Source organism: Cetorhinus maximus, chromosome 12 (assembly GCF_964194155.1).
Source record: "Cetorhinus maximus chromosome 12, sCetMax3.hap1.1, whole genome shotgun sequence".
In the NCBI taxonomy this organism is placed as follows: Eukaryota; Metazoa; Chordata; class Chondrichthyes; order Lamniformes; family Cetorhinidae; genus Cetorhinus; species Cetorhinus maximus.
In genome coordinates this window covers 16701272-16728476 of record NC_135890.1, presented here as the reverse complement: position 1 = coordinate 16728476, position 27205 = coordinate 16701272, and the positions used below count along the sequence as shown (strand labels likewise).

Genomic DNA, 27205 nt, shown 5'->3' with positions numbered 1-27205 from the left:
GACAGAAAGCAGGAAACTATAGGCTAGTTAGCTTAACATCTGTCATAGGAAAAATGCTAGAATCTATTATTAAGGAGGTTATAGCAGGGCACGTGGAAAATCTTAATATGATCAGGCAGAATAAACATGGTTTTGTGAAAGAGAAATCACATTTGACTAATTTGTTAGAGTTCTTTGAGGAAGTAACAATGTTATGTTCCACTACAGGATCGCTTTGCTCGTGAACTGGTTGCACGCTTATTTGTCAGCAGGTGAGTCGATTACAAAGTACTGCAGATGCAGGGACCAATATGAAATGAAGCACATGCTATTTATTTACACAGACAACAAATCACTAACATGATGGGCAACATTTCCCCCCCATCGGGTGGATTGTGCGGGAGTGGGCGGATTCCCGATTGGTGTCCCCGGCTGGGGGCGTGCCACCATTTTACGTGGGCGGGCCAATTAAGGCCCGCCCAGTGTGACATGCGCCCGGAAGCGCAGTGCGCTCCCTGTGTGGGCGGGGGGGATTCCCTGAACCGAGACACTGTCACATGAGCTGCGACATGTCCATAACTTTTATTTGAAGAGTATGTTAAGATTTTAAAACCCTCATGAAACCTCATCCCGCCCGTGGATGAGGTTTCATGTTTTTTTCTGAAGGCCACCTGGGCTCTTCACCTGCCCACCAACCTTAAGATTGGACGGGCAGGTCCATTAAGTGTTTTAAGTACCTCACTAATGGCCTTAAGTGGCCGTTGACAGGTTGGCGGCTGTGCGCCTGCTGACCTGATAATCTAAATGACGCAGGTTGACGTCGGGACGCACGCCCGATGTCACCCCACCTCGTTTCACACGTCGGCGAGCGGGCCCCACCCCCACTTGCCGACCGGAAAATGCTGCCCAATGTGTACTTCCCCAACCAGACCCTACCCTAGACTAACATTGACATGGTAGCCTGCTCTACACAGCTATTGGGTCTTAGTCATATGGTCAACTGCTCACATTCTCTTAAAAGTGTATTACACCTCAAATTACCACATCCCTCCTCCTTTACTTGAAAGTATGTTTTACAATATATTAACTATTTACAAAAATGAACTATTTACAAATTCAGTCTCAGGAGGCTTTTTCAAACATGTCGACCATAGTAGTTCTACGACTTTGGATGATTTATGTGAGGCCTCCCTCACAGGAGTTACCTGTCCACTAGGCCCCCCACCCCAGTAGGGACCTGTAAGTTTGCCTCTTCGACTCTCTCAGGCTCAACGGGTCCTACAGATACTTCCAAAGCAAGAGGAGCTCCTTCTACCTGTGGTGTTGACTCCAAAAGGAATGTTTGGCACGCCTTTTCTCGTGGATCTGTTTTCCTTTTCCTGAGGTAGTCTACATGTCTCCTGATTATCCGACTTTCAACCGATATATGGTAGGACAGGGGTCCTGTCACTGTACTGACTTCACCTGATAGCCATTTGGGCCCAACTCCTAAGTTCTTTGCAAAAACTGCTTCTCCTACAGCGAAGTTTCTTTCATGACTACGGTAATCGTGTTCATTTTTCTGGGCCCCCTGACTTCTCTCTACCCTCCCCCTTAAATTTGGCCTTATGAGGCTCAATGGTGTCCTGATGCACCTCTTCATTAATAACTCTGCAGGGGCAATACTGGTGGTCATATGTGGCATTGTCCTACAGCTGAGCAGGAAACGTGATGACTTCATTGCTATAGAGTCCCCATCTCGTTTTTTCATTCTGGCCTTGAAGGTCTGCACTGCCTTCTAGGCCAACCCATTGGATGCAGGGTGGTATGGCAAGGTCTTGACATATGTTATGACACTGAGGCTTGTAAGTCTTTGGAATTCCTCGCTCGTGAATGCCGTTTCATTATCAGACACTATTATCTCTGATAATCAGTGTATCGCAAAACTCTGACTCAATCTGTCTATGGTGGTAGCAGATGTGGGTGATCTCACCTTGTATACATCCATCCATTTCGCGTGAGCATCGATAAGTAAGAGGAACATTTTGTCCAAAAAAGGCCCCATGTAGTCAACATGGATGCCTTTCTGGCCATTCCCAAGGATACGATGAAGCAGAAGGAGGCAATTTCTGCACCTGTTGGCACTGCATGCAGCACTTGACCATGTTTCCGATTTCAGTGTCCATCCCTGGCCACCATAAGTAGCTGTGTGCCAACATTTTCATTCTGAAAATGCCAGGGTGAGCACTATGCAATTCTATCAATAATGGTTGTCTTCCTGTGGGAGGCACAATGATTCTCGTTCCCCACAGTAAGATGTCATCCTGGCATGTGAGCTCGTATCTCCTGTTAAAATAGGGCCCATTTTGTCCGACTTTGGCTTATTAGACCATCCCTGCAAGACTTGTTCCTTGACATGAGACAAAACTGGATCACGGTCTGTCCATTCTCTGATCTGTTTGGCATTCATTGGTGATGAATCCAGAAAGTTTAATAACAAGACAAGTTCTTGAGGGATGGGGATGTTTACATTGCTGTCCTTTAGAGGCTCAGCGCATCGGCATTGGCAATCTGGCTTCCCGGCTGGTGGATAAAAGTACATTCGCTCAATCTTTCTTTACAATAACATGCCCATTGCGATGGCAGTAGAAACACTTAGTTCTTTTAAATTGTGGTTGATTTGTAGGCTGTCTGGCTCCAATTCTGCCATTATTAATGTGTTTTTTATCCGTTAAACCAATGTTTTTTGCTGGCCTATTAAATGGCAGCTTTTTCCCCGCCTTTCCGTGGAGCCCTGTGCTTCCGTGCAATTTCTAGCCGGTACCTCCCTTCCGACGCAAAGAACGATGCCATTTTGTGCTCCCTTGATTTCTTCTGAATCCCTGACTGTGCTTTCCATTGGGAGCTCCAACGCTAGCACCTTGCTGAAGTCTAAATTTATTTCTGATAACAACCTTTTTTGAATGCTGCCTTCATTAATCCCACATACTAATCGGTCTCTTAACATGTCATTAATCGACACCTGGAACTCACAGTGCTCTGTCAGTTGTTTTAAGGCTGCTACATAGTAAGCGACTGTCTCTCCAGGGGCGCGATACCTCGAATTGTTTAAAACACTGTGTTGTTATCGAGGGATTCAGCTGAAAGTGGCTTTTCACAAGATTCACCAACTCATCAAAGCTCTTGGCATCTGGGGCATTGGGTGACTACGAATTAGGCCGTATGTTTTATTGCCACATGTCGATAAGAGGATTGCCCATCTCCTCCCCCGATATGCCGTTGGCCAAAAAGAAAAACACAAGGCTTTCAGTATAATGTGACCAGCCATCAGTGATCTGATCAAACGGTTCAATGTGGCCAAATTGTGGCATACTGGAGGGAGATAACTTCGGCGACTGTGGTGAGGGCTGTACTTACAAGCGACCTCCAAGGCATGGCTGATTGACTTCAGTTGAGTTTTTGTGGCTTTCCTTGGTGTCATTGACTGGTTGTGTTTTGCTTTGTCACCAGATGTTATGTTCTACTACGGGGTCGCTTTGCTCACGAACCGGTTGCACGCTTATCTGTTGGCAGGTGAGCCAATTACAAAATACTGCAGATGCAGAGACCAATACGAAATTAAGCACATGTTATTTATTTACACGGACCACAGAGTACCAACATGTTGTGTGCTTCCCCAACCAGAACCTACTCTAGACTAACATTAACGCCACATAGCTATTGGGCCTTACAGTCACGTGGTCAATCTGCTCACATTCTCTTAAAGGTGTATTATACCTCACATTACCATAAACAAGCAATGTGGATAAATGGGAACCTGTAGATGTGGGAAATTTGGATTTCAGAAAGACATTTGATAAGGTGCCACATCAAAGGTTACTACACAAAATAAGAGCTTATGGTGTAGAGGGTAACTTATCAGCATGAATAGAGGATTGGTTAACCAATAGGAAGTAGAGAATAGATAAATGGGTCATTTTTGGGTTAGTAAGATGTAAAAGTGGAGTGTCACAGGGATCAGTGCTGGGGCCTCAAATATTTACAATCTACATCAACAACTTGGATGAAGGGACATAATATATGTTTCCTAAATTTGCTAATGACACAAAGATAGATAGGTGAGTAAGTTTTGAAGAAGACATGAGTCTGCAAAGGGATATAGACAGGTTAAGTGAATGGGCCAAAATTTGTCAGGTGGAGTGTAATGTGAGAAAATGTGAACTTGTCCACTTTGGCGGGAATAATAGAAAAGCAGTGTATTGTTTAAATGGAGAACTCTGCAGTACAGAGGGATTTGGGTGTCCTGATATATGAATCACAAAACGTTAGTATGCAGGAACAGCATGTGATCAGAAAGGCAAATGGAATTCTGTCATTTATTGCAAGGGGAATGGAATATAAAAGTAGGGAAGTTCTGCTAAAGTTGTAGAGGGCGTTGGTAAGACCACATCTGGAGTACTGTGTACAGTTTTGGTCTCCTTAAGAAAGGATATAATTGCATTAGAAGCAGTTCAGAAAAGGTTCACTCAACTGATTCTGGGGATGAAGGGGTTATCTTATGAGGAAAGGTTGGACGGGTTGGGTAAAACAAAATACTGCAGATGCTGGAAATCTAAAGTAAAAACAGAAAATGCTGGGAAAATCTCAGCAGGTCTGACAGCATCTGTGGAGAGAGAAACAGAGTTAATGTTTCGAGTCCATATTTCTCTTCTTCAGAGCTAAAGAGAAGTAGAAATGTGATTAAATTCATACTGTTTAAGGGGGGTGGAGCAGGCGAAGCTGGATAGAAGGTCAGCGATAGGTGGGGTCTAAGGAGAGATTGGCAAAGATGTAATGAACACAAGACAAAAGAAGTATTAATGGTAGTGGCAAGGGCTAAAGAAAGTACTGATAGTGGCCTAAAGATAAGAAAGCAGAATGTGCGAATAGCAGAACAAGAGTCAGTACTCTATGAAAGGACAACATGGAACAAGTAGCAGATGGCCCTTTTTTGGGGGGTGGGTGGAGGGAGGTGGTTGGGGAAGAAGGAAAGAAAAATGGATAAAAAAGGAGGTAAAAATGGGATAAAACAATGAATAAATGAATAAAAATAAGTAAATAAAAAATAAAAATAAATTTTTAAAAAGGGATTAAAAGAGGGGTGAAGATACAGGAGAGAGTTCATGGTCTGAAGTTGTTGAACTCAATGTTAAGTCCAGAAGGCTGTAAAGTGCCTAATCGGAAGATGAGGTGCTGTTCCTCCAGTTTGCATTGGGCATCACTGGAACATTGCAGCAGGCCAAGGACAGACATGTAGGCATGAGAGCAGGATGGTGTGTTGAAATGGTAAGCAACAGGAAGGTCTGGGTCATGCAGTCCGAATCCATTGGACCTGTATCCATTGGAGTTTAGAAGTGATCTTATTGAAAGATATAAGGTCCTCAGGGGACTTGACAAGATGGATGCTGAGAGGATGCTTCCCTTTATGGGACAGACTAGAACTAAGGGACACGTCTTAAAGATAAGAGGTTTCCCATTTAAGATGGAGATGAGGAGAACTTTTTTCTCTCAGAGGGTCATTAAGCCTGTAGAATTCTCTTCCCTAGAGAGCAGTGGAGGCAGGGTCATTGAATATTTTTAAGGCTGAGTTAGATAAATTATTCATTGACAAGGGAGTCATAGGGTAAAGGGGGCAGACAGGAAAGAAGAATTGAGGCCACAATCAGATCAGCCATGATCTTATCAAATGGTAGAGCAGGCTCAAATGGCCGACTCCTGCTCATAGTTTACATGTTCATATGTAAAACACCCAAACCTGAGACATGACAAATTTAATTAAGGAGCTGAAGACATTACAAAAACAGGTAAAACTGACAATCAATACTTCCATTCATCAGCTTTAAAATCTTGACACCAATGTTACTAATTCTTCATTGTGAACTTGGGTGTCCTATCCAGCTTGAACTTTGAGCCCAGAACTGAATAAACCAACCAGCTAATGATCGCAGTATGCATCCACATCCATGCAAGTATCTATAATATACGTATGTGTTTATCACTCTTCAATGGATCACTCTTGCATGCCACATTTTGTATAAATCTTGTACCTTAGTAGCTCAACTTTCATATTCATAAAACAGCAATGAATCAGAACTCAATAAGTAGGGGGGTACCATGAAGAAACAGCGAGCAGCAATGGAAATCGTGAAATGATGAATCAAATACAGGTAGCGAGCAACAGTTATGAATACAAGAAAAAGGCACAAGGTAGTCCAATCAAATCAATCTAAATAATTTAGGAATTTTGTTCTGCCTGCCACCTTAGATTTCCACTAAGCTGAACACTTACTGGGAGAAATAAGGGGTTTGGAAAAATATGTGTTCCTTCCCATCGTGACGTCACTAAATTCTTTCAAAGGAATTGTGAGTTCCTCGTCCACCCTCAGCACTCTCACTTTGTGTCTGTGACTACCCATCAGCCAATCTGTGGGAGATCTAATAATCACCCCACTAGCCATTCATTCTTCTTCAACCTGTTAACTCTTCTCATCCCCTATTCTGCCTGAAAGCAGAATAAGGAAGAGGCCCTCCTATCCCCAACCAAGATTGAAGAACAGAACTCCAGCCTCCTTTGAAGCTCCAATACCAACGCTGCCTCCTGAAATAGTTATCAGGAAAATTAATTTATGACACCAGCTTTCCTTCATGTACATCTGGTTGGACACATATTTAAATCACTTTCCTCATTTGATAAAAAATATTCTTGAGATGTAGGTATCACTGGCATGGCCAACATGTTATTGCCCATCCCAAGTTACCCTTGAAAAGGTGGTGGTGAACCTGCTTCTTGAATCACTGAAGTCTGTGCCGTATAAGTACTTGTAATGGTTTTATACAATTGAATGTCTTGCTAGGCTACTTCAGAGGGCAATCGCTTTGCCTGTGAGACTGGAGTAACATGAAGCAGCCTGGGTAAGGATGGTGGGTTTTCTTCTTTAGGAGCTGGCTTCTTTGAACAACAATCCAACTGTTTCATGGTCATTTTCACTGACACCAGCTTCCTTTTTTTAACCGGGATTCAAATTTTCAAACTGCCAGAGTGGGATTTGAACTCAAGATCTCTTGACTATTAGTTCATGCCTCTGGATTGCTAGTTCAGTAACATTACCTCTATAATACCATAACCCAGATTGAAATACAATAGAAGGTAATGAATGAAAAACAAAAAGAAAAATGGCTGAAATTCTCTTACTTTGTAACCTTTGATGCCAAGCTTCCCTGGAAGACCCTGAAAGATAAAAAGGAAAGCAAAGCCCTTTGAGTGTGAGAAACAGATGCTGTACTGGGGATGCAAAATAAATTTGCTTAGCACTGCTAGTGGCACTATGAAGACCTACCTGAGTGTCCTGAAAGTAGGCTGCGCTGCTGGCTGCTACATGCATGGCTCACACAACATTCATTCTCTGAGGATATGCTGCATATAGGTGCGTCCCCTTAATACACTGGAACAAATTGATTTGGCACTATCCTGACATCACACAGACTGGGTGATGTGATGTCAGGATCCCAAATTTGGACAAAGTAGGTCCAAGCAACACCTGCATAATCTATCCATTAAAAAAAAGAAGCATGAAGCAGCAACATGGTCCCTGCAGTCATTCTGTTTAAACAGCCAGGTACCACGATTGCAGGAAAGTTAGATTATTGGAACTTTTTCTATTGTAAAGTATCTGAAAATACTCGAGTGTTTTGAGGTGTTTTGGTGAGTTCCTGAATTTGCCAGAGAGTGTTGCTGCATCCTCACAGTGATGGAAGAAAACTAGGTAACCTGTGCACACAAAAGCTGCAAGAGGTATGGGGGCAGCAGTGGCAGCATTTCTGCATCTGCAGGATGATAGCAAGATGTGGCAGAGGGAGAGGGAAAACTCTGTGCCACCCCTCTGCCAAGTTGGATCCAGACTCCTTCACGCTCCTTATCAGTGACAGAGCAGACAATACACCCGGTGTCTCAGTGTGTATGTCCATTCAGCTTTCTCCTATATGCCGTGCCATTGAGGTCCTCATCTGAGTTCTCTGCAGCTTCCGTTAAGCTGGCAAATGAACCACCCTTTATCCCTGGCCTGATTACAGCCCACTAATGGCTGCTGACCAACCATGTGCTGATCCCAACTCTAAACAAGCTTCCAAGGTAAATTCAGTGCCAGTGTCTGAGCTGGTGGCTGCAAATGTCAAATCAAGTGATGGGGTCTCTTCATTAGTACTATTTGCTCTTATTCCTCCTCCTGGGGTTTCTGTCATTGGGCAGGCGACAGTTCTTGAGCATCTGAAAGCAGGAACTCAGAGGGGAATGTTGGTTTTGAAGGAAAACGGTTGAGCTGAAAAGCAGAAGGTCCATGGTCACACCATCTACAGCCTGCTCATCATACCAGACAGCAGATTGAGGGTATGCTGGGAGTTGAGAAGGGATATATGGCAGGAACATGCAGTCATCCTCAATGTTCTCAGCGATGTCTGATGCTACAGCCTTGAATGCATTGGATCATGTGTCTGTGCTCATGTGGCTGATCTCAGTCAGGTTAGCAATTGGATTGCTATAACTGCCCTCAGTACTCATGAAATAAGGTCAGGGAAAGAATTAGCAACAGAAGAATGAAGATGCTTCGTATACAAAGATGGATGACTATCATGAAATATTTGCCCTAGCTTTACCCGTAACCCATCAAACGCCTCTTTTTAACACCACCAACTTCAGCAGGGTCAGTGGTGAAGGCATCATGACATTTATACCAGGATGTGTCCTCCTATGGATTTCCTCAGCCTGTGGTAATCTCTTAGCGTAGATCCAAGCTATGAAATCAGTCACATAAAATTAGTAAGATTTCAAAATTTGCAGATGACACCAAATTGGGATTACAGAGGAGGACTGCAATAAAATACAGGAAGGCATTAATAGGCTTGTAGAAAAGGCATGCACTTGGCAAATGAACTTCAAGGTAGATAAGTGTGAGGTAGTACATTTTTTTATAAGAACAAGGAGGCCATATACTCCTTAGAAAATAAGTGTCTAAAAGGGGTAGAGGAACAGAGGGATGTGGGGTACATATACAAAATCACAAAAAAAGTAGCAATAATAGTTAGTAAAGCCATAAAAAGGCAAACAACACACTGGGTTTTATTTCTAGAGGGACAGAATTGAAAAGCAAAGAAGTTACTTTAGACTTGCATAAAACCTTGATTAAATTACATTTAAGAGTACTGTGAACATTTCTAGGCACAAAAAAAAATCATTGCAAATGATACCAGAACTGAAAGGTTATCCCGATCAGGAAAGATTGAACGTGCTGGAGTTCTTTTCTCTAGAAAGGATTGAGGAGTGACTGGATAGAGATCTTCAAGATTAGGAAAAGGTTTGATATGGCAGAGGTAGAGAAGATGTTTCCACTTGTGGGGAAATTAGAACTTGGGGCCATAAATATAACAGTCACTAATAAATCCAAAAGGGAAATCAGGAGAAACATCTTTACCCAGAGAGTGGTCAGAATGTGGAGCTCCCTAGCACAGGGAGTAGTGGAGGTGATTTTTTTTTATTCATGGATTGGATGTGAGCATCGATGGCAAGGCCAGCATTTATTGCTCATCCCTAATTGCCTTGAGAAAGTGGTGGCAAACAGTCTTCTTGGACCACAGTCCAAGTGGTGTAGATACACCAATAGTGCTGTTGGGGGTGAGGGAGTGTGGGGTGGAATTCCTGGATTTTTGACGCAGTGACTGTGAAGTGATATTGGATGGTGTATAACTTGTGGGGGGTCTTGCAGGTGGTGGTATTCCCTTATCTTTATAGGTGGTAATGGTCGCAGGTTTGGAAGGTGCTGTTGAAGGAGATTTGGTGAGTTGCTGCAACTTGTCAACATGGTACACACTGCTGCCTCTGTGCAGTGATGAAGGGAGTAAATGTTTAAAGAGAGGAGGTCTTGTGGCGCAGTGAGTAGCTTCCCTACCTCTGAGCCAGAAGCCCTGTGCTTGAGTCTCACCCCAGAACTTGTTAGCTACGGAAGGTGCTTTTGTGGTGTGGCCAAGCAGGCTGATTGTCAACCTGTAAATCCTTCTGATACACTTACAGCAGGAGGTAAGTGCGGGAAAGTTTCCTGGTCAGCCAGAACTGTGTGGTAGCTGCAGTGCAACAGCTTTCCCATGTTAAAAGACCCCACACGCAAGCTTTGCCTCGAGCTCTATGGCAAGCGTCCTCCTCACTTTGAGGGACTGCAAAAGAGAGAGAATGTTTAACGTGGTGGATGGTGTGCCCAGGATGATGCTGAGTTTCTTGAGTGTTGCAGAACTCCACTCACCCAGGCAAATGCAAAGTATTCTATCACAGTCTGATTTGTGCCTTGTAGATGGTGGACAGACTTTGGGGAGTCAGGAGGTGAGTTACCCTCTGCAGAGCCTAACCTATCTTGCAGCTGCAATATTTATATGGTTGGTCCAGTTTAGTTTCTGGTCAATGGTAACCACCCCCCTCCCCCACACAGGATCTTGATGGTGGGAGATTCAGCAATGTTAATGCCGTTGTATGTCATAGGGATATGGTTATATTCTGTCTTGCTGGAGATGGTCATTGCCTGGCATTTGTATGTTACTTGCCACTTTTCAGCCCAAGTCTGAGTGTTGCCCAGATCTTGCTTCAGACTGCTTCAGTTTCTGAAAAGTTGCAAATGGTACTGAACATTGTTCAAGCCTCAATGAGCATTCCTACTTCTGACCTTATGTTGGAGGGAAGGTCATTGATGAAGCAGATAAGGGCTGCAAAGCTGAAGATGTTGGGGCCTAGGATGCTATACTGAGGAAACCCTGCTGTGATGTCCTGGGGCTGAGGTGATTGGCATCTAACAACCACAACCATCTATTTTTGAACTCTGTATGACTCCAACTAGTGAATGTTTTCCCCTGATTCCCATACTTTTTTGCTAGATACCATCCTTGATCAAATCCCATCTTGATGTCAGGGGCACTCTCTCGGACTCCACCTCTGGAATTCAGCTCTTTTGTCCATGCTTGGACCAAGGTTTTAATGGGGCCTGGAGCCAAGTGGCCTTGGTTCGAGCACTGATGAATAGGTTATTGCTGAGTGAGTGCCGCTCGATAGCAGTGTCGACGACAGCTTCCATTAGTTGTTAAGATGCATTTAACGGAGAATTAACTAAACACATGAGAGAGAAAAGAATAGAAGGATATGTTGATGGGATTAGATGAAGAAGGGTGAGAGCAGAATTGTGTGGAGTTCAAACCGCAGCACGGACCTTTTGGGCTTAATATATTGTAAATAATTTATCATAACATGTAATTTGGAGTCAAATGCAGAAACCTCAGTGAAGAGCCTTAGTCTATAGTGCAGAACATCACTTCAAAATTGAGAAAAGTGGAGAGAAGATAGAATAAATCCAAAAAGTAAACTAATACTATATTTGGGTTTAAGAATCCTGTAGATTACAGGAGCCGCAGGGAGTCTGGTGATGCAGTGGATAGCATCCCTATCTCTGAACCAGAAGGTTTGGGTTTGAGTCCTACCTCAGAACTTAATAGCCATGGAAGGTGCGTTCATCATGTGGCCAAACAGGTTGATTATCAGCCTGTAAATCCTTCTGATACACCCATGGCAGGCAGTAAGAGCAGGAGAGTTTCCTAGTCAGCTAGAGCCATGTGGTAGCTGCAGTGCAACAGCCTTCCAACATTAAAAGGCTCTGTGGCAAGCATTTTCCTCATTTCAAGGGATTGCAGGAGAAAGAGAAGACTGAATGAGAGGGAATCATGACTTGAGATTCTGGGAAAAGGTAAGTTAGAACAGGTAACGGCGCAACAAGATTTGATTTGAAAATGGTGAGAAGGCAGAAGAAAAGGACAATGTAGGAGGTGGATAAAAACGCCTTTGGAGAGAGAATTTGCAGCATTATTTCTAAGCAACCGTTGATTTAAGATGATTGTGGTTGGGTGTCAATCACTTTTAATCAACATCAATTTAACCAGAATGGTAATTAAAGAAACAAAGGTGTGGATACGTTGTAATTGTTCATAACTTAATTGCTTTAAGCAGTCTTCATTATCAATGTGTAGAATAATTCAGTCTCAGTTTAATGAAACTTGACAAACCCAATGTAAACAAACACAAGCACTGGTGTATAAATCATTCAATTTGCATTAATTTCAGCACATTTAAAAGTTTGAAAGGTGAGAAAGCAGGAAGATCTTTGGGATAGAAAATGAGATTCTGCAGCAAGGTACAGGGACATATAAGCACCCCAGAGTGCAGCTCCATAAAAGAGAAAGAATGCTTATGGGAGATAATTACAAAGATACTTCGAATAATCCAGTAGGGGCGACTCCCATTGCAATGTGGCCAATCAGAGATGAGGTTGCAATGTGTGTGCATGTTTGAATGTGTGTTTGTGTGTGTGTTGGATTTTACCAGTCCTCTGGAGGCAGGTTGAGAGACAGGAGGCATTGTGAAATGGTGGCGGGAGGCATCGGGAGGGAAGCCCAAAGTCTTCCTGCCACCACAGCATACTCTCAGGGGTGGGAGCCTTTTGCATGACTGCCCACCAACTGGAGGTGGGTGGACAATTAAACCAATTAAGAGGCTAATTAAGGGCCATTTCCTGCCCGTGCTGGCATTTTACCAGTGACAGGGAGGGGCTGCTGCCCGCTGCTGTGTGGGGAGACCGCCAAGTAAACACTGGCAGTTTCCCATTGGGTTCTCTACAGATGGGGGTGGGAGGAGGAGGAGCCATCATTTATGGTCACTCTATGGTCCATAAAGGGGCCCCCTTGTGACAATGGCTGTCCCCATGGTTATGGCCCCAACATGATAAATAAAAAAACTTACCTGGCTTTCGAGGTCACCTCCACTGCATAATAACCTTGTTTTAGAAGTCAAAACAAGCAAAAAAGAGGTTACGGCGAGACATAAGAAGCTATTGAGAAGATCCCTGAAGGCTCAGTGAATAGGTAAGCGAAATGGACCAGAAAAGTTTCAGCTTTCTCCCCCTCCTCAATAGTTAAGCAGTTACACTCAATGGCCTTAGCAACTGCCAGTGTGGGAAGTAGAAACGCTCCTATTGGCCCAGTGAGGTTGAAGCACATTGTCCTGTGACGTTGAAGCACGTTGTGGGACAATGCATTTTATGGCCGGAATTTTACATGGAGGCAGTGGTCCCACTCCTCCTGTTGGGTGTGAGCCCACCACCATTTGGCTGTCAGGCTGTTAATTGGCTCAGGGCAAGACTTTCGCCCTCATTTGGGAATAAGTCCTGCCTCTGCCAGCTGCTGGCCAATCAGATAGCCACCATTGCTCTCGTCCAAGCAGCATCATTGGATATGGTGACCACTGCTGGGACTGTGGGCAGTTCCCAATGATGATCATCAATGGAGCTGCATTAGAAGGTAAGCTGGGCTCTTCTGCTGGGGCCAGTCTGGCAGTTTCTAGCAAGGTGGGTGGAGGACTAGGTTCAGAAGGCCGGGAATGTTTGAACATGCTGGGGATGTTGGGGGTGGGAGGCATTGGGCAAAGGGCGATTGAATAAGAGGGGCTACCCTCAGCCCACAAAAAGATCACCAGGTTTCATCCAGCAGCCTCGTCACATAGAGTGGGCAGCCCTCACTGCTGGCAAAATACCAGAGGCAGCAGAAGGAGGGCCTTAAGTGGCCATTAATTGACCACTTAAGGGCCTCAATTGGCCCAAGACTGGGTGGGCTGCCCATGCCTCCCCTACCATTGGTACAATATCAGTGGACACAGGTAAGTGATGTGCACAGCGCCGCTGCCGTGTATCCAACTTTAAGGTCTCCCGCCTGCCGGCTCACTCCTGGAGGTGCCCTAACATTCCAACCTATGTCTGATGTGGAAATGCCTGATGCATGGGAGGCCAAAGTGGAAAGCAGTGTTTCTCTTCACAATATGAGATATCCCTGACCTTTAGTCTGGCAACATTCATGCTGCTGATTAAACACATACCTGCTTGCCAGGTGACCCCATAATTCCAGGTGGTCCAGGCGAACCATTCTTGCCTCTTTTACCTCGGGCACCCTATTCAAAAAAAAAGCACCATTAATTTGTATCATTAGCCCATTGCCAATAATATTTATACATCATAATAAATGAGCAGTGATAATGAATAAATACATTCTGTTACATTGTCATGACTCAGAGATCAGGAAGGTCCTTGGTTTGATCATTTCTCCGCTCAGTTAGTATTCTGTGTCAGGGGAGGCAGTAGGAGGGGCCATAATTGTCTGCACCATCCTCGCCACTTGGAAGCATTATCAACGGCCAGGTTTTGATTTCTGATTGCTATCCTATCATTCGTGCTAAAAGATGTGTATATATGAATGTTAGGACGAGATCAGGATTAGCAGTGCCACTTTCTCATGTATCATCTGTCAAAGTTTATTTCTGGGCCCTAAGTTAAAGGATCCAGTTGTTACTGTTTTTGGGGCATAGCCCAGAGTGAATCAATATCTTAGGAAAATAGGGGATAAAGTATAACATTACTGCTAAGTGCACACTTTAGGGAGTCGTAGAATATCTCCAATTCACTTCTTGTCCAAAACATGCAACCCCAGTGAATTATAGGAGTGAAGGGAAATCAGGCAGAACTTTAGGAAATTGTATTAGATTTGGTAAATAAGTTATTAGGAAGGCCATTGATGGACAGTATAAATGTGTTCAAGAGCCACCTAATGCATTTCATGTATGAGGGATATTATGGAAAGGTCAGAATTCTGGCAATTAGGATTGATCGATGAAGGACAGACTTGTTAAGATTAATGGCATTTTCCCACTCTCAAAGATTCTAATTCAGACTTCTTAATGAAAAAGTATAGCTTTAAGAGCAGCAACTGAGACAGTTTGGGGAACTGAGAATAACATATTAGTCCCAATTCACATGGTAGAATAAATGACATGCAAATATTAGACATTTGAAGATAAAAAAAATTTATTCAACAATTTATACCTTTTACACATGAATGCTAATGATTCAGTCCTAGACCTGTGGAAAGAACCTTTCCCAAAACGATGTTCATGCACTAGATGAACAGTTTTAAAGTTTAACTTTGTCATAAACTACTTCAACAACAAGATGAATCTGCTTTAACATAAGAACATAAGAAATAGGAGCAGGAATAGGCCATTCGGCCCCTTGAGCCTGCTCTGCCATTCAATAAGATCATGGCTGATCTGATCATGGCCTCACCTCCACTTTCCTGTCTCCCATAACATGGCAGATGGAATATAATGTGGAAAAATGTGAAGTTCTCCACTTTGGTAGGTAAAACAGAAATGCAGACTATTTCTGAAACAGAGAGAGACTGGGAAGTTGATGTCCAAAGGGACCTGGGTTCCTTGTTCACAAGTAACTGAAAGCTAACATGCAGGTGCAACAAGCAATTAGAAAGGCAAGTGGCATGTTGGCCTTTATTATAAGAGGATTTGAACACAAAAATGGAGAAGTGTTGCTGCAGTTGTATAGAGCCTTGGTGAGACCACACCTGGAGTATTATGTACAGTTTTGATCTCCGTACCTTAGGAACGATATGCTTACTATGGAGGGAATGCAATGAAGGTTCACCAGACTGATTCCTGGGATGACGGGATTGTCCTATGAGGAGACATTGAGGAGCCTGGGCCTCTTTTCTCTTGAGCTTAGAAAAATGAGAGATGACCTCATTGAGACATATAAAATTCTTTTGGAGCTTGACAGGGTAGATGTAGGAAGGATGTTTCCACTGGCTGGGATGTCTATAACCAGGGGACACAGTCTCAGATTAAGAATTAGGCCATTTAGAACCGAGATGAGGAGGAATTTCTTCGCTCAGAGGGTTGTGAATCTTTGGAATTCTCTATCCCAGAGGGCAGTGCAGAATGGCTTATTTCTGCTCCTATTTCCTATGTTCCTATAACCATTGACTCCCTTATAAATCAAAAATATGCCTAAGTCAGCCCTGAATAAATGTAATAACTCAGCCTCCACTGCACTCCAGGGTAGAGAATTCCAAAGATTATCGACCCTCTAAAAGAAAAAAATCCTCCTCATCATCATCTTAAATGGGAGGCTCCTTATTCTAAAACTGTGTTACTTGGTTCTAGATCCTCTCAGCATCTATCATGACAAGCCCCCTCACAATCTTGTGTTTTTACAGGATCACCTCTCATTCTTTTTTTTTATTATTCATTTTGTGGGATGTGGGTGTCACTGGCTAGGTCAGCATTTATTGCCCATCCCTAATTGCCCTTGCTCAGAGGGCATTTTCTTTTAAGAGCCAACCACATTGCTATGGGTCTGGAGTCACATGTAGGCCAGACCAGGTGAGGACAGCAGATTTCCTTCCCTAAAGGATATTAGTGAACCAGTTGGGTTTTTACGACGATGGTTTCATGGTCATCATTAGACTTTTAATTCCAGTTATTTATTGAATTCAAATTCCACCATCTTCCGTGTTGGGATTCAAACCCAGGGTTGCATTACCCTGGGTCTCTGGATTACCAGCCTAGTGACAATACCACTATGCCACCGCCTCCCCATGAAACTCCAATTAGTATAGGCCCAACCTGCTCAATCTTTCCTCAGAAGATAACTCTTACATCCCAGGAATCAAACTCGTGAAATTTCTTTGAACTTGTGCAAGTATACTCCTTCTTAAGTAAGGAGACATAAAACTATACATAGTACTCTAGGTGCGGTCTCACCAATGCCCTGCCCTGTTGTAGCAAAACTTCCCTACTTTTAACTCCATCCCCCTTGCAATAAAAGCCAATATTCCATTCACTGTACTAATTGCTTGCTGCATCTGTATACTAACTTTCTGTAATTCACTTACAAAGACAACGAGATCCCTTTGTACCCCAGCATTCTGCAGTCTCTGTCCATTTAAATTATATTCTGCTTTTCTATTCTTCCTATCAAAGTGGCTAACCTCACATTTTTCACATTGTATTCCATCTACCAAATTTTTGCCTACTCACTTAACCTATCCCTTTGCAGACTCTTTGTGACTTCACAACTTGCTTTCCTACCTATCTTTGTATCATCAGCTTAATTTGGCTACAATGCACTCTGTCCTTCAATCAAGTCATTAATATAGATTGTAATTAATATAGATTTACAATAGATGAGGTTCCAGCACTGATCCTTTGGCACCCAGCTAGTTACAGTTTGCCAATCTGAAAGTGATCCAATTATTCTGACTCTCCTGTTAGTTAGCCAATCCTCTATCCATGCTAATATATTACCCTCAGTATCATGAGCTCTTATCTTGTGTCTTAATATTGCACCTTATCCAATGCTTTTTAGAAATCCAAACAAATTACATCTACTGGGGCAATGCTGGTGTACAAAGTATCTTGTTGTCCTTGTAAGTGAAGACAGATACAAATACTTGTTAAAAGCAAAATACTGCGGATGCTGGAAATCTAGAACAAAAACAAAAATACCTGGAAAAACTCAGCAGGTCTGACAGCATGAACAGTAAATACTTGTTCATTTCCTTGGTTCCCTTATTGATTCCCCAGTCTCATTCTCTGAGATTTGGAGAAGTTAGAACAGTTTTCCTTGGAGAGGAGAAGACAGAGGAGATTTGATAGAGGTATCCAGAATCATGAAGGGTCTGAACAGAATAGATAGGAAAAAATTGTTTCCACTCATGAAAGGATCAAAAACAAGAGGGCACAGATTTAAATTATGGCAAAAGAAGCAAAAGCAATATGAGAGAACATAAATTCACAAAGTGAGTGGTTAAGTTCTGGAAATGCACTGCCTGACAGGGTGATGGAGGCAGGTTCAATTGAGGCATTTAAAAGGGAATTGGACTGTTATTTAAAAAGGAAAAATGTGCAGGATTACATGGAGAAGGCAGGAAAGTGGCATTAAGTGAAATGCTCATTCGGAGAGCCAGTGCAGACATGACAGGCCGAATGGCCTCCTTCTGTGCTGTAACAATTCAGTAATTCTGAACATTTATTTTAGTTACTCTCTTCCTTTTTATATTCTTGCAGAAGCTCTTACAGTCTGTTTAAATATTCCTTGCTACTTACTCTCATATTTTACTCTCTTCCTCTTTTTTTTAATTCATCCTTTGCTGGTTTCTATCTGTCCCCTTTGCTCCAGTCTCTCCTGGCAGCTACTTTCAAAACCAGCTGAACAAACAGCCTCACAATCAATCTGCTGTTTTTTTGTTTTTTCAGCATGTGTCTGTGGGAGGGACCTGCCTCTCTGGACATCTATTGCTAGGCAACAGCCCAGTTTCTCTACTCTTGTTTGTTTAATTTAGCTGCAACAGTCGTAAAGCTCTCATTAGAAATGCAGGCACTTTTAAAGTGAAAGTAAAACTCAATTTGACCTTCTCTTAACACAGAGATACAAAAATACAAATCAAACTTAAACATTGAAGCTAAAACTCATTCCTAACACCCAGAAATACAAATATAACTTACTTAAACTATCTCTATTTCCTAACAGTACCGTTTCTTACAATCCCCCATTATTTTTCAATTTATACTCTGCCTTACAGTCTAGCTACTGTTAAAGAGCCAATAAGCTATTCCCACTAGTGACTTCTTTCCCTTGCTATTTCTTACCTCCACCCCAACTGATTCCACATATTAATCTTCTGAGCCAAGATAATTTCTCATGACTGTATTGACCTCATCATTTATGAACAGAGCCCCACACCCTTTTCCTGCCTTCCAATCCTTCCAAAGTGCCAAATACCCTTGAATAATCAGTTTCCAATCTTGGTCACTTTACAACCATGACTCTATAATGGCTATCACAGCCATTAATTTCTATATTTGCTGTCAATTCATCCATCTTGTTATGACTGCTGCATACATTCAGTAAAGAGCCTTTAATTTTGTATTTTTACCATTTTTCCCTACTCTGTGCTGGTGCACTCTTATATTTGCATATTCTGTTCTTTCCTGTCACGCTCTAATAGCATTACCCATGCCTGTCACACTCTAATTATCATTACCTGTGTTGCCACATTGCACTATTGCCTTGTCCTTTCTCATTAACTTTCTAAACCTCCCCTCATGTGAACTCTTCCCCAACTCCCAACTATTTAGTTTAAAGCTTTCTCTACAGCCCTAGTTTTTCGATTCACCAGGACACTGGTCCCTGCCTGGTTCAAGTGAAGCCTGATCCAACAAAACAGCTCCCTCTTTCTGGTGCCAGCGTTCCCATGGAATGAAACCCGTATCTCCCATTCAAATCTTTGAACCACACTTTCAACTCTGATCTTATTTACCCTATGTCAATTTACTAGTGGCTCATGTAGTAATCCAAAGATTATTACCTTTGAGGTTCTGCTTTTAACTTAGCCCCTAGCTGCTCATACTCCTTTCTCAGAACCTCTTTCTTAATCCTATCTATGTCATTGGTACCCACGTGGATCATGACAACCCTTATCTTTCCCCTCCCACTCCAAGCTCTTCACCAGCCCTGAGAAGATGTCCTTAACCCTGGCACCAGGCAGGCAATGCTGTCTTTGGGAATCGCGCTTTCAGTTGCAGAGAAGAGTGTGTATCCCCCTAACTATACTGTTCCCTACTGCCAGTGATACAGTGGGAAATTTTGAGGTGCAGGAGTTCTAAGAAAATGTGTTGGCCATATCATTTCTAAATCTGCTAATATGTTGTTTTCCTATGTATTAATCATTTGAGCCCCCAAACGTCAGTAAAACTATGCCTTTTGAGTGAAAAATATTGGTGCCGATAGGCATTTTATTTTGAACCATGTGGTATTTTGAATCATAGGGAAGAATTTTCCCCCCATTGGGGGGGAAGTGCAGGAGCGGGCGCGGGCAGGTGCACCTCCGATCGGCGCCCCTGCTTGGGGGTGCACTGCCATTTTAAACCGTCGGGCCAATTAAAGCCCGCCCAGCGTGACATCTGCCAGGAAATGCTGTGCGCTCCCTGTGCGGGTGGGGTGGAGGTGGTGGGGAGGATTCCCTCAGCCAGGACTGTGCTCTTTTGCGCATGCTTGTGAAAGAGCACATTGATCTCCCTGAGGCTAAGTGCAGCCTCAGGGAATTTGGCTCAGAGTTAAAACTTTCAAGGTAAATGTTGCAAAAATTTCCCTGACATGTCCCCGGATGTGACACTGTCACATGAGTTGGGACATGTCCATCACTTTAACTCAAACATTTATTAAATTTTAAAAAACCCTCATGAAACCTCACCCTGCCCGTGGACGAGGTTTCATGCTTTTTCTGAAGCCCGCCAAGGTTCCCGGCCTGCCTGCCAACCCTAAGGTTGGTCGGACAGGTCCATTAATTATGCTAATGACTTTTAAAATGGCCTCACTAGGCCGTTGACAGGTTGGTGGGCCCACAGCTGATTCGGCTGCGCCCCCGCCGACCTGAAAATGGTGATGACGCGGGGGGACATTGGGAGTTCCACCCAATGTCATCCCGCATCATTTTACGTGTCGGCGAGCGGGCCCCGTCCCCTGCTCACCAACCTAAAGATCCTGCCCTTAGTCTTTAGCGTAGCTAGAATTTGATTATGCGACAGTTTAATTATTTAATTCAAACCTATTAAAAAGATGAATTACAGAAAGCTTTACTTACAGGATATGGAACAAAATTGGGTAAATAGAGTTATGATGCAGATCAGTTATAATTTAATTGAATGGCAGAACAAGCTCATGGGATTGAATGGTGTAGTAGTTCCTAAGTTCCTATCTAGATGTCAATGAATGGAGCTTGACAAATGTGTGCAAGCATTCATGCAAGAAACTCTTTCTCCAGTCAATTTGAACTAGTCTAAACTGGACGGACCACCTGGCATTGACCTAGGCACCGGAAACGACAACGGCAAACTCAGCCCTGTCGACCCTGCAAAGTCTTCCTTACTAACATCTATGGGCTTGTACCAAAATTGGGAGAACTAGTCAAGCAACAGCTTTCTCCCTCTCCCACTGCCACACACTCACTCACTCCCTCTCCCACTCACACACACTCATGCCTTCTCCATCTCCCATTCCCCCCCCACCCACACACACACTTTCACACACACACTCCGTCTCTCTCACACCCCTCCTACCCCAAGCCTAAACCTAGGGCTCCACTCTGCAACATCTCATTCCTGGACCTTGCAGCCAGCCTCTCCTCCCCAGGGACCGGGGCCTCTACTTCCCTGCACTCTGCTCCCAGGCCATGGTTGGAGGTACTGGAGTACCGATCTGGTGCAGTCCAGCAGCACTATGTCGCTGCCTACTGCTACTACATTCCTTTTACCTCCCACAACTTCAATGCCTCCTGTACCACAGTGCTGTGGTCAGTTTGCTCATCCTCCCTCCAGTCCCTGCTTTCATCCAGACAAGCTAAAGAACATTGAACCTATTAGACCTGATAGGGGGAGGTGGTGGAGTAGTGGTATTGTCACTGGACTGGCAATCCAGAGACCCAGGATAATACTCTGGAGAAGGGCCATAAGGACTCGAAACGCTAACTTTGTTTCTCTCTCCACAGATGCAGTTAGACCTGATGAGTTTTTCCAGCATTTTCTGTTTTTGTTTCAGATTTCCAGCATCCGCAGTATTTTGCTTTTAACCAGGGGATCAGCCCTGGTTCAATGAAGATTGCAAGAGGGCATGCCCGGGTGCAGCACCAGGCGTGCCTGAAAATGAGGTGTCAACCTGGAGAAGCTACAACACAGGGCTACTTGCATGCCAAACAGCATAAGCAGCAAGTGATAGACAGAGCTAAGTGACTCCACAACCAACGGGTCTGATCCAAGCTCTGCAGTCCTGCCACATCCAGTCGTGAATGATGGTGGACAATTAAACAACTCACTGGAGGAGGTGGGTCCACAAATATTCCCATCCACAATGATGGAAGAGCCCAGCACATCAGTGCAAAAGATAAGGCTGAAGCATTTCAAAAGTCTTCAGCCAGAAGTGCCACATGGATGATCCATCTTGGCCTTCGCCAGACGTCCCACAAATCACAAATGCCAGTTTTCAGCCAATTTAATTCACTCCGCATGATATCAAGAAACAGCTGAAGACACTGGATACTGCAAAGGCTATGGGCCCTGACAATATTCCAGCAATAGTACTGAAGACTTGCCGCGTCCCTAGCCAAGCTGTTCCAGTACAGCTACAACGCTGCCATCAACCTGGCCAGGTGGAAAATTGCCCAGGTGTGTCCTGTACACAAAAAGCAGGACAAACCCAATCTGGCCAATTACCGCCCCATCAGTCTACTCTTGATTGTCAGTAAATTGATAGAAGGGGCCATGAACAGTGCTATCAAGCGCACTTGCTTAACAATAACTTGCTCACTGACATTCAGTTTGGTTTCCGCCAGGGCCACCCAGCTCTTGACCTCGTTATAGCCTTGGTTCAAACATGGACAAAAGAGCTGAACTCCAGAGGTGAGGTGAGAGTGACTGCCCTTGACATCAAGGCAGTATTTGACAGAGTGTGGCATCAAGGAGCCTTAGCAAAATTGGAGTCAATGGGAATCAGGGAGAAAACCTCCATTGGCTGGAGTCATACCTAGCACAAAGAAAGATGGCGGTGGTTGTTGGAGGTCAATCATCTCAGTTCCAGGACATCACTGCAGGAGTTCCTCAGGGTAGTGTCCTGGGCTCCACCATCTTTAGCTGCTTCGTCAATGACCTTCCTTCCATCATATGGTCAGAAGTGGGGATGTTCGTTGTTGTTTGCTCAATATTCAGCACCATTTGTGACTTCTCAGATACCGAAGGAGTCCATGTACAAATGCAGCAAGACCTGGACAATATCCAGGCTTGGGCTGACAAGTGGCAAGTAACATTCGCACCATACAAATGCTAGGCAATGACCATCCCCAACAAGAGAGAATCTAACCATCACCCCTTGACATTCAATGGCATTCCCATCACTGAATTCCTCCGCTATCAACATCCTAGGGGTTACCATTGACCAGAAACTGAACTGGATTAGCCATATAAATATTGTGGCTACTACAGCAGGTCAGAGGTTAGGAATCCTATGGCAAATAACTTACCTCCTGACTCCCCAAAGCCTGTCCACCATCTACAAGGCACAAGGCAGGAGTGTGATGGAATACTATCCACTTGCCTGGATGAGTGCAGCTCCAATGACACTCAAGAAGCTTGACACCATCCAGGACGAAGCAGCCCGCTTGATTAGCACCCCATCCAAAAACATTCACTCCCTGCACCAATGATGCATGGTGGCAGAATGTGTACCATCTACAAGATGCACTATAGGAGCTCACCAAGCCTTCTTAGACAGTACCTTCCAAACCCACGACCACTACCATCTAGAAGGACAAGCACGCAGCTGGGAACACCACCACTTGGAAGTTTCCCTCCACGCCACTCAGCATCCTGACTTGGAAATATATTGCTGTTCCTTCACTGTCACTGGGTCAAAATTCTAGAACTCCCTAATAGCACTGTGGTTATACCTACACCACATGGGCTGCATTGGTTCTAGAAAGCAGCTCACCATCATCTTCTTGAGGGCAATTAGGTATGGGCAATAAATGCCGGCCCTGTCATCGATGCCAGATCCCCATACCTGTCTTGCTTATAGTCACACCCTCCTGTCCCTGAGCATGACCCAAATCTGAAGTACTTAATATAAACGTTGTGACTGCCTCCTGGAACAAAATAACTCTGCCCATCTCTGGTCTATCACAGTGTCTGTAGCTCAGACTCCAGCTCATCAACTCGAAGCCGAAGCTCCTTGAGCTGCAGATGTGGTTGCTGTAGATCACGTTGGTGTCCACCAGCTACTACATGCTACAGCTGCAACACATCACCTGCCCTGCCACTTTATTTCATTTTGTTTAACTAATTAGGGTCTCAATTTTAGATTATTTGCAGTTATATTAAGCAGTTTAACTAGTTAAGCTATACATTTAATACAGTACTTACATTTCCTTGGTCCTAGTTTAAACTGTTGACGTTTAGAGAAAGAAAAATGTAAAACTCACCAACCAATCAACTCCCTGCTCACCCAATTAATGCCTCTCATCTAATTAATGCCTTTGGCGATATGAGCTTCAGTGGACCGCCAAATCTTCACCCAATTGTCCTTTGAACTGAAGTCAGTGTTGCTACCCCTTTCCTGCCTGGTGGCGACAGTTAGAATGGATCCCATTGATTTAATACAACTGCTTCAGTGTCATCTGTTCAGCCTTGACTGGCCGATAAAATTGAACTCTGTATCAGAAATATGATTTAATTATTCCCAGATCTGGAATGAACAGTGAGGAACAGAGAAAATACAAGGTAAGTTTACTATTCAATCAAAAGAAAGTACAGAATTTCATCAGAATAGTTTAAAGATAAAAAGCACGGAATAATTGAAGATGGGGAAAAATAGCCCAACTGTTTAATGGTTGTTTTCAGATGTGCTTGTATTAAATTATTGTGGGATAAAGTATATTTTGGCAAACTATATATTGTGGTAAAATGAATATACAAAACCTTTTGAAATCAGTAACATGCAGGTAGTTGATAAGCTAAATGAACTGAAAATTAGCAAATTCATTGGGGTGGATGGCATCCTTTCCAGGAAGCTGCAAGAGATTAAGGGGCAACTTTTTACAGCATCAAATAAACTACTGAAAGCTTCACTGGGGCTAGAAAGGTTCGATCAGAAAATTCCCTGAACCTTTCCAATGGCAGAGCAGAGAGACCTGGGTACAGAAGTCATTGAAGGTGGTCGGGTAGGTTGAGAGCATGGTTAATAAAGCATATAGTATCCTAGGCTTTATTAATAGGGGCATAGGGTACAAGAGCAAGAAGGTTATGTTGAACTAGTATAAGGCACTAGTTTTGGCCTCAGCGAGAGTACTGCGTCCAGTTCTGGATACCATGCTTTAGTAAAAATGTGAAGGCATTAGAAAAAACGCAGAAAAGATTCACAAGAATAGTTCCAGGTGAAGAATTTTTGGGTCAGCAAGCGGGGCCCGTTTGCCGACGTATAAAATGACACGTGGTGACATCAGGCGGGCATCCCGATGTCACCGTGTGTCATTTAGATTTCCAGTTCGGCGGGCGTGCAGCCGATTCGGCTGCGCACCTGCCAAACTGTCAAAGGCCTATTAAGGCCATTTAAATAGTCATTAAAACAATTAACAGGGCTGCCTGTCCAACATTAAGGTTGGCGGGCAGGCGAAGAGCCCCAGCGGCCTTCGCATTTTTCATGAAACCTCATCCACGGGCAGGATGAGGTTTCATGAAGGTTCCACTAATTAACTAAAATTTTTTCTCAAAATTCATGAATATGTGACAGTGTGACATGAGCTGGAACATGAGGGGACATGTCTTAAACTATTTCCTTTTCTTTATTTAAATTTTTAAACCTTAAACTAATCTCCCTGAGGCACAGGGAAAGAGCATGAAAGAGCGCAGACCTGACTCAGGGAATCCTCCCTTGCCCGCCCAGGGAGCGCTCAGTGCTTTATTGGCCCGCCCACGTAAAATGGCGGTGCGGACCCGATCGAGGGCGCCGGTCAGGTTCGGGCCTGCCCCTGCACAACCCACCCGATAGGGGGAAATTTCTGCCCCAGGTGTGAGGGTTTTTAAAATTTTCTTTATTCATTCCTGGGATGTGGGTATTGCTGGCTAGGCCAGCATTTATTGCCCATCCTAATTGCCAATGAGCCACCTTCTTGAACCACTGCAGTCCATGTGGTGTAGGTACACCCACAGTGCTGCTAGGAAGGAAGTTCCAGGATTTTGACCCAGTCACAGTGAAGGAATGGCAATATATTTTCAAGTCAGGATGGTGTGTGACTTGGAGGGGAACTTGCAGGTGATGGTGTTCGCATGCATCTACTGCCCTTGTCCTTCAAGGTGGCAGAGGTCGCAGGTTTGGAGGGTGCTGTTCAGTTGCTACAGTGCATCTTGTAGATGGTACACATTGCTGCCACAGTGCATCAGTGGTGGAGGGAGTGAATGTTTATTGTGGTGGATGGGGTGTCAATGAAATAGGCTGCTTTGTCCTTCATGGTCTCAAGCCAAGTGCAGACAGTTTCATCACACTCCTGACTTGTGCCTTGTGGATGGTGGACAGGCTTTGGAGAGTCAGGAGATGAGTTACTCACCACAGAATTCCCAGCCTCTGACCTACTCTTCTAGCCACAGTATTTATATAGCTGGTCCAGTTCAGTTTCTGGTCAATGTCAACCCCCAGGATGATGATAGTGGAGGATTCAGCAATGTATTGCCATCGTTATCAATTTCAGTTATAAAGATAGATTGGGACTGTTTTCCTTGGAGAGGAAAAGGCCGAGAGGAGATTTGATAGAGGTATTCAAAATCATGAGGGTCTTGGGGCAGAGTAGATAGGGAGAGACTGTTCCCATTCATGAAAGCATTGCAAACAAGAGAGACCAGATTTAAAGCAATTGGTAAAAGAAGCAAAAGTGATGAGGAAAATTTTTTTCACACAGCGAGCAGTGAAGGTCTGGATTGCACTGCCTGAGAGTGTGTTGGAGGCAGGTTCAATTGAGGCATTCTAAAGGGAATTGGACTACTATCTGAAAAGGAAGAATGTGCAGTAGGTGAAGTGCTCATTCCGAGAGCAAGTGCAGAGACACGGGACCGAATGGCCTCCTGTACTGTAACAATTCTGTAATCTTTGTGAAGAAAATATATTTTTCTCTGCCTGAGAGATTTGGATGCAAGTCACTTTTTTAAATTAACTGTCCTTGTAGATAACAGAAAGTGACTGATGACTCAAGAATCAGAATGAAGAATCTTGAGAGTCACCATTGAGATGTGTGTATTAAGTAGTCAATAGGTTAAATGGTTTTTATTTCTCAAACATACTGGCTGATGAGAGTATCACCACGCAATAATTAACTTGAGTCGCCCTGACAATTACATCAAGGCAGTCTGATTAAAAGCATTGTGACTCTTCTACTCTGAGCAGAAATCTTTCCCTAACCTAATCACTACACCCTGTACTGGATACCTGAACAATCATTAAAATTTCCACAGTTAATTTCCAGAAACATGTTGCTTGTGAATGACTTTTAATTATAATCCAGGGACAAAAATGAAAATGTTTCACAGTGTGAGATCTCCTGGTTATTACATTGTCAGTAAGTAAAGTGAGGATTCTCAGTAAATACTCCAGGTGGTTGAACAGTTGAGTGAAGAACTGTCACTGTAACCTAGTGTTTTGTATAAAGAAATTAAAGGGGCAAAGTCTTCAATAAAAAGTGTTTGTCATACATCTGTAAC

The 27205-nt window shown here is 43.7% G+C and overlaps 1 protein-coding gene across 1 annotated transcript in view; it reads right to left on the bottom strand.

Annotated features, from left to right (window-relative positions):
- Positions 1-14010, bottom strand: part of LOC144688027 (uncharacterized) — a 72627-nt gene extending 58617 nt beyond the window's left edge. Inside the window, exons 1-2 of the mRNA XM_078554679.1 lie at positions 13943-14010; positions 7190-7225 (exon numbers count right to left, since the gene is read on the bottom strand). Coding sequence (XP_078410805.1) covers positions 7190-7225; positions 13943-13963 — 57 coding nt within the window. The 5' untranslated portion in view covers positions 13964-14010. The remainder of the gene's footprint in view (positions 1-7189; positions 7226-13942) is intronic.
- Between the last annotated feature and the right edge of the window lie 13195 nt (positions 14011-27205).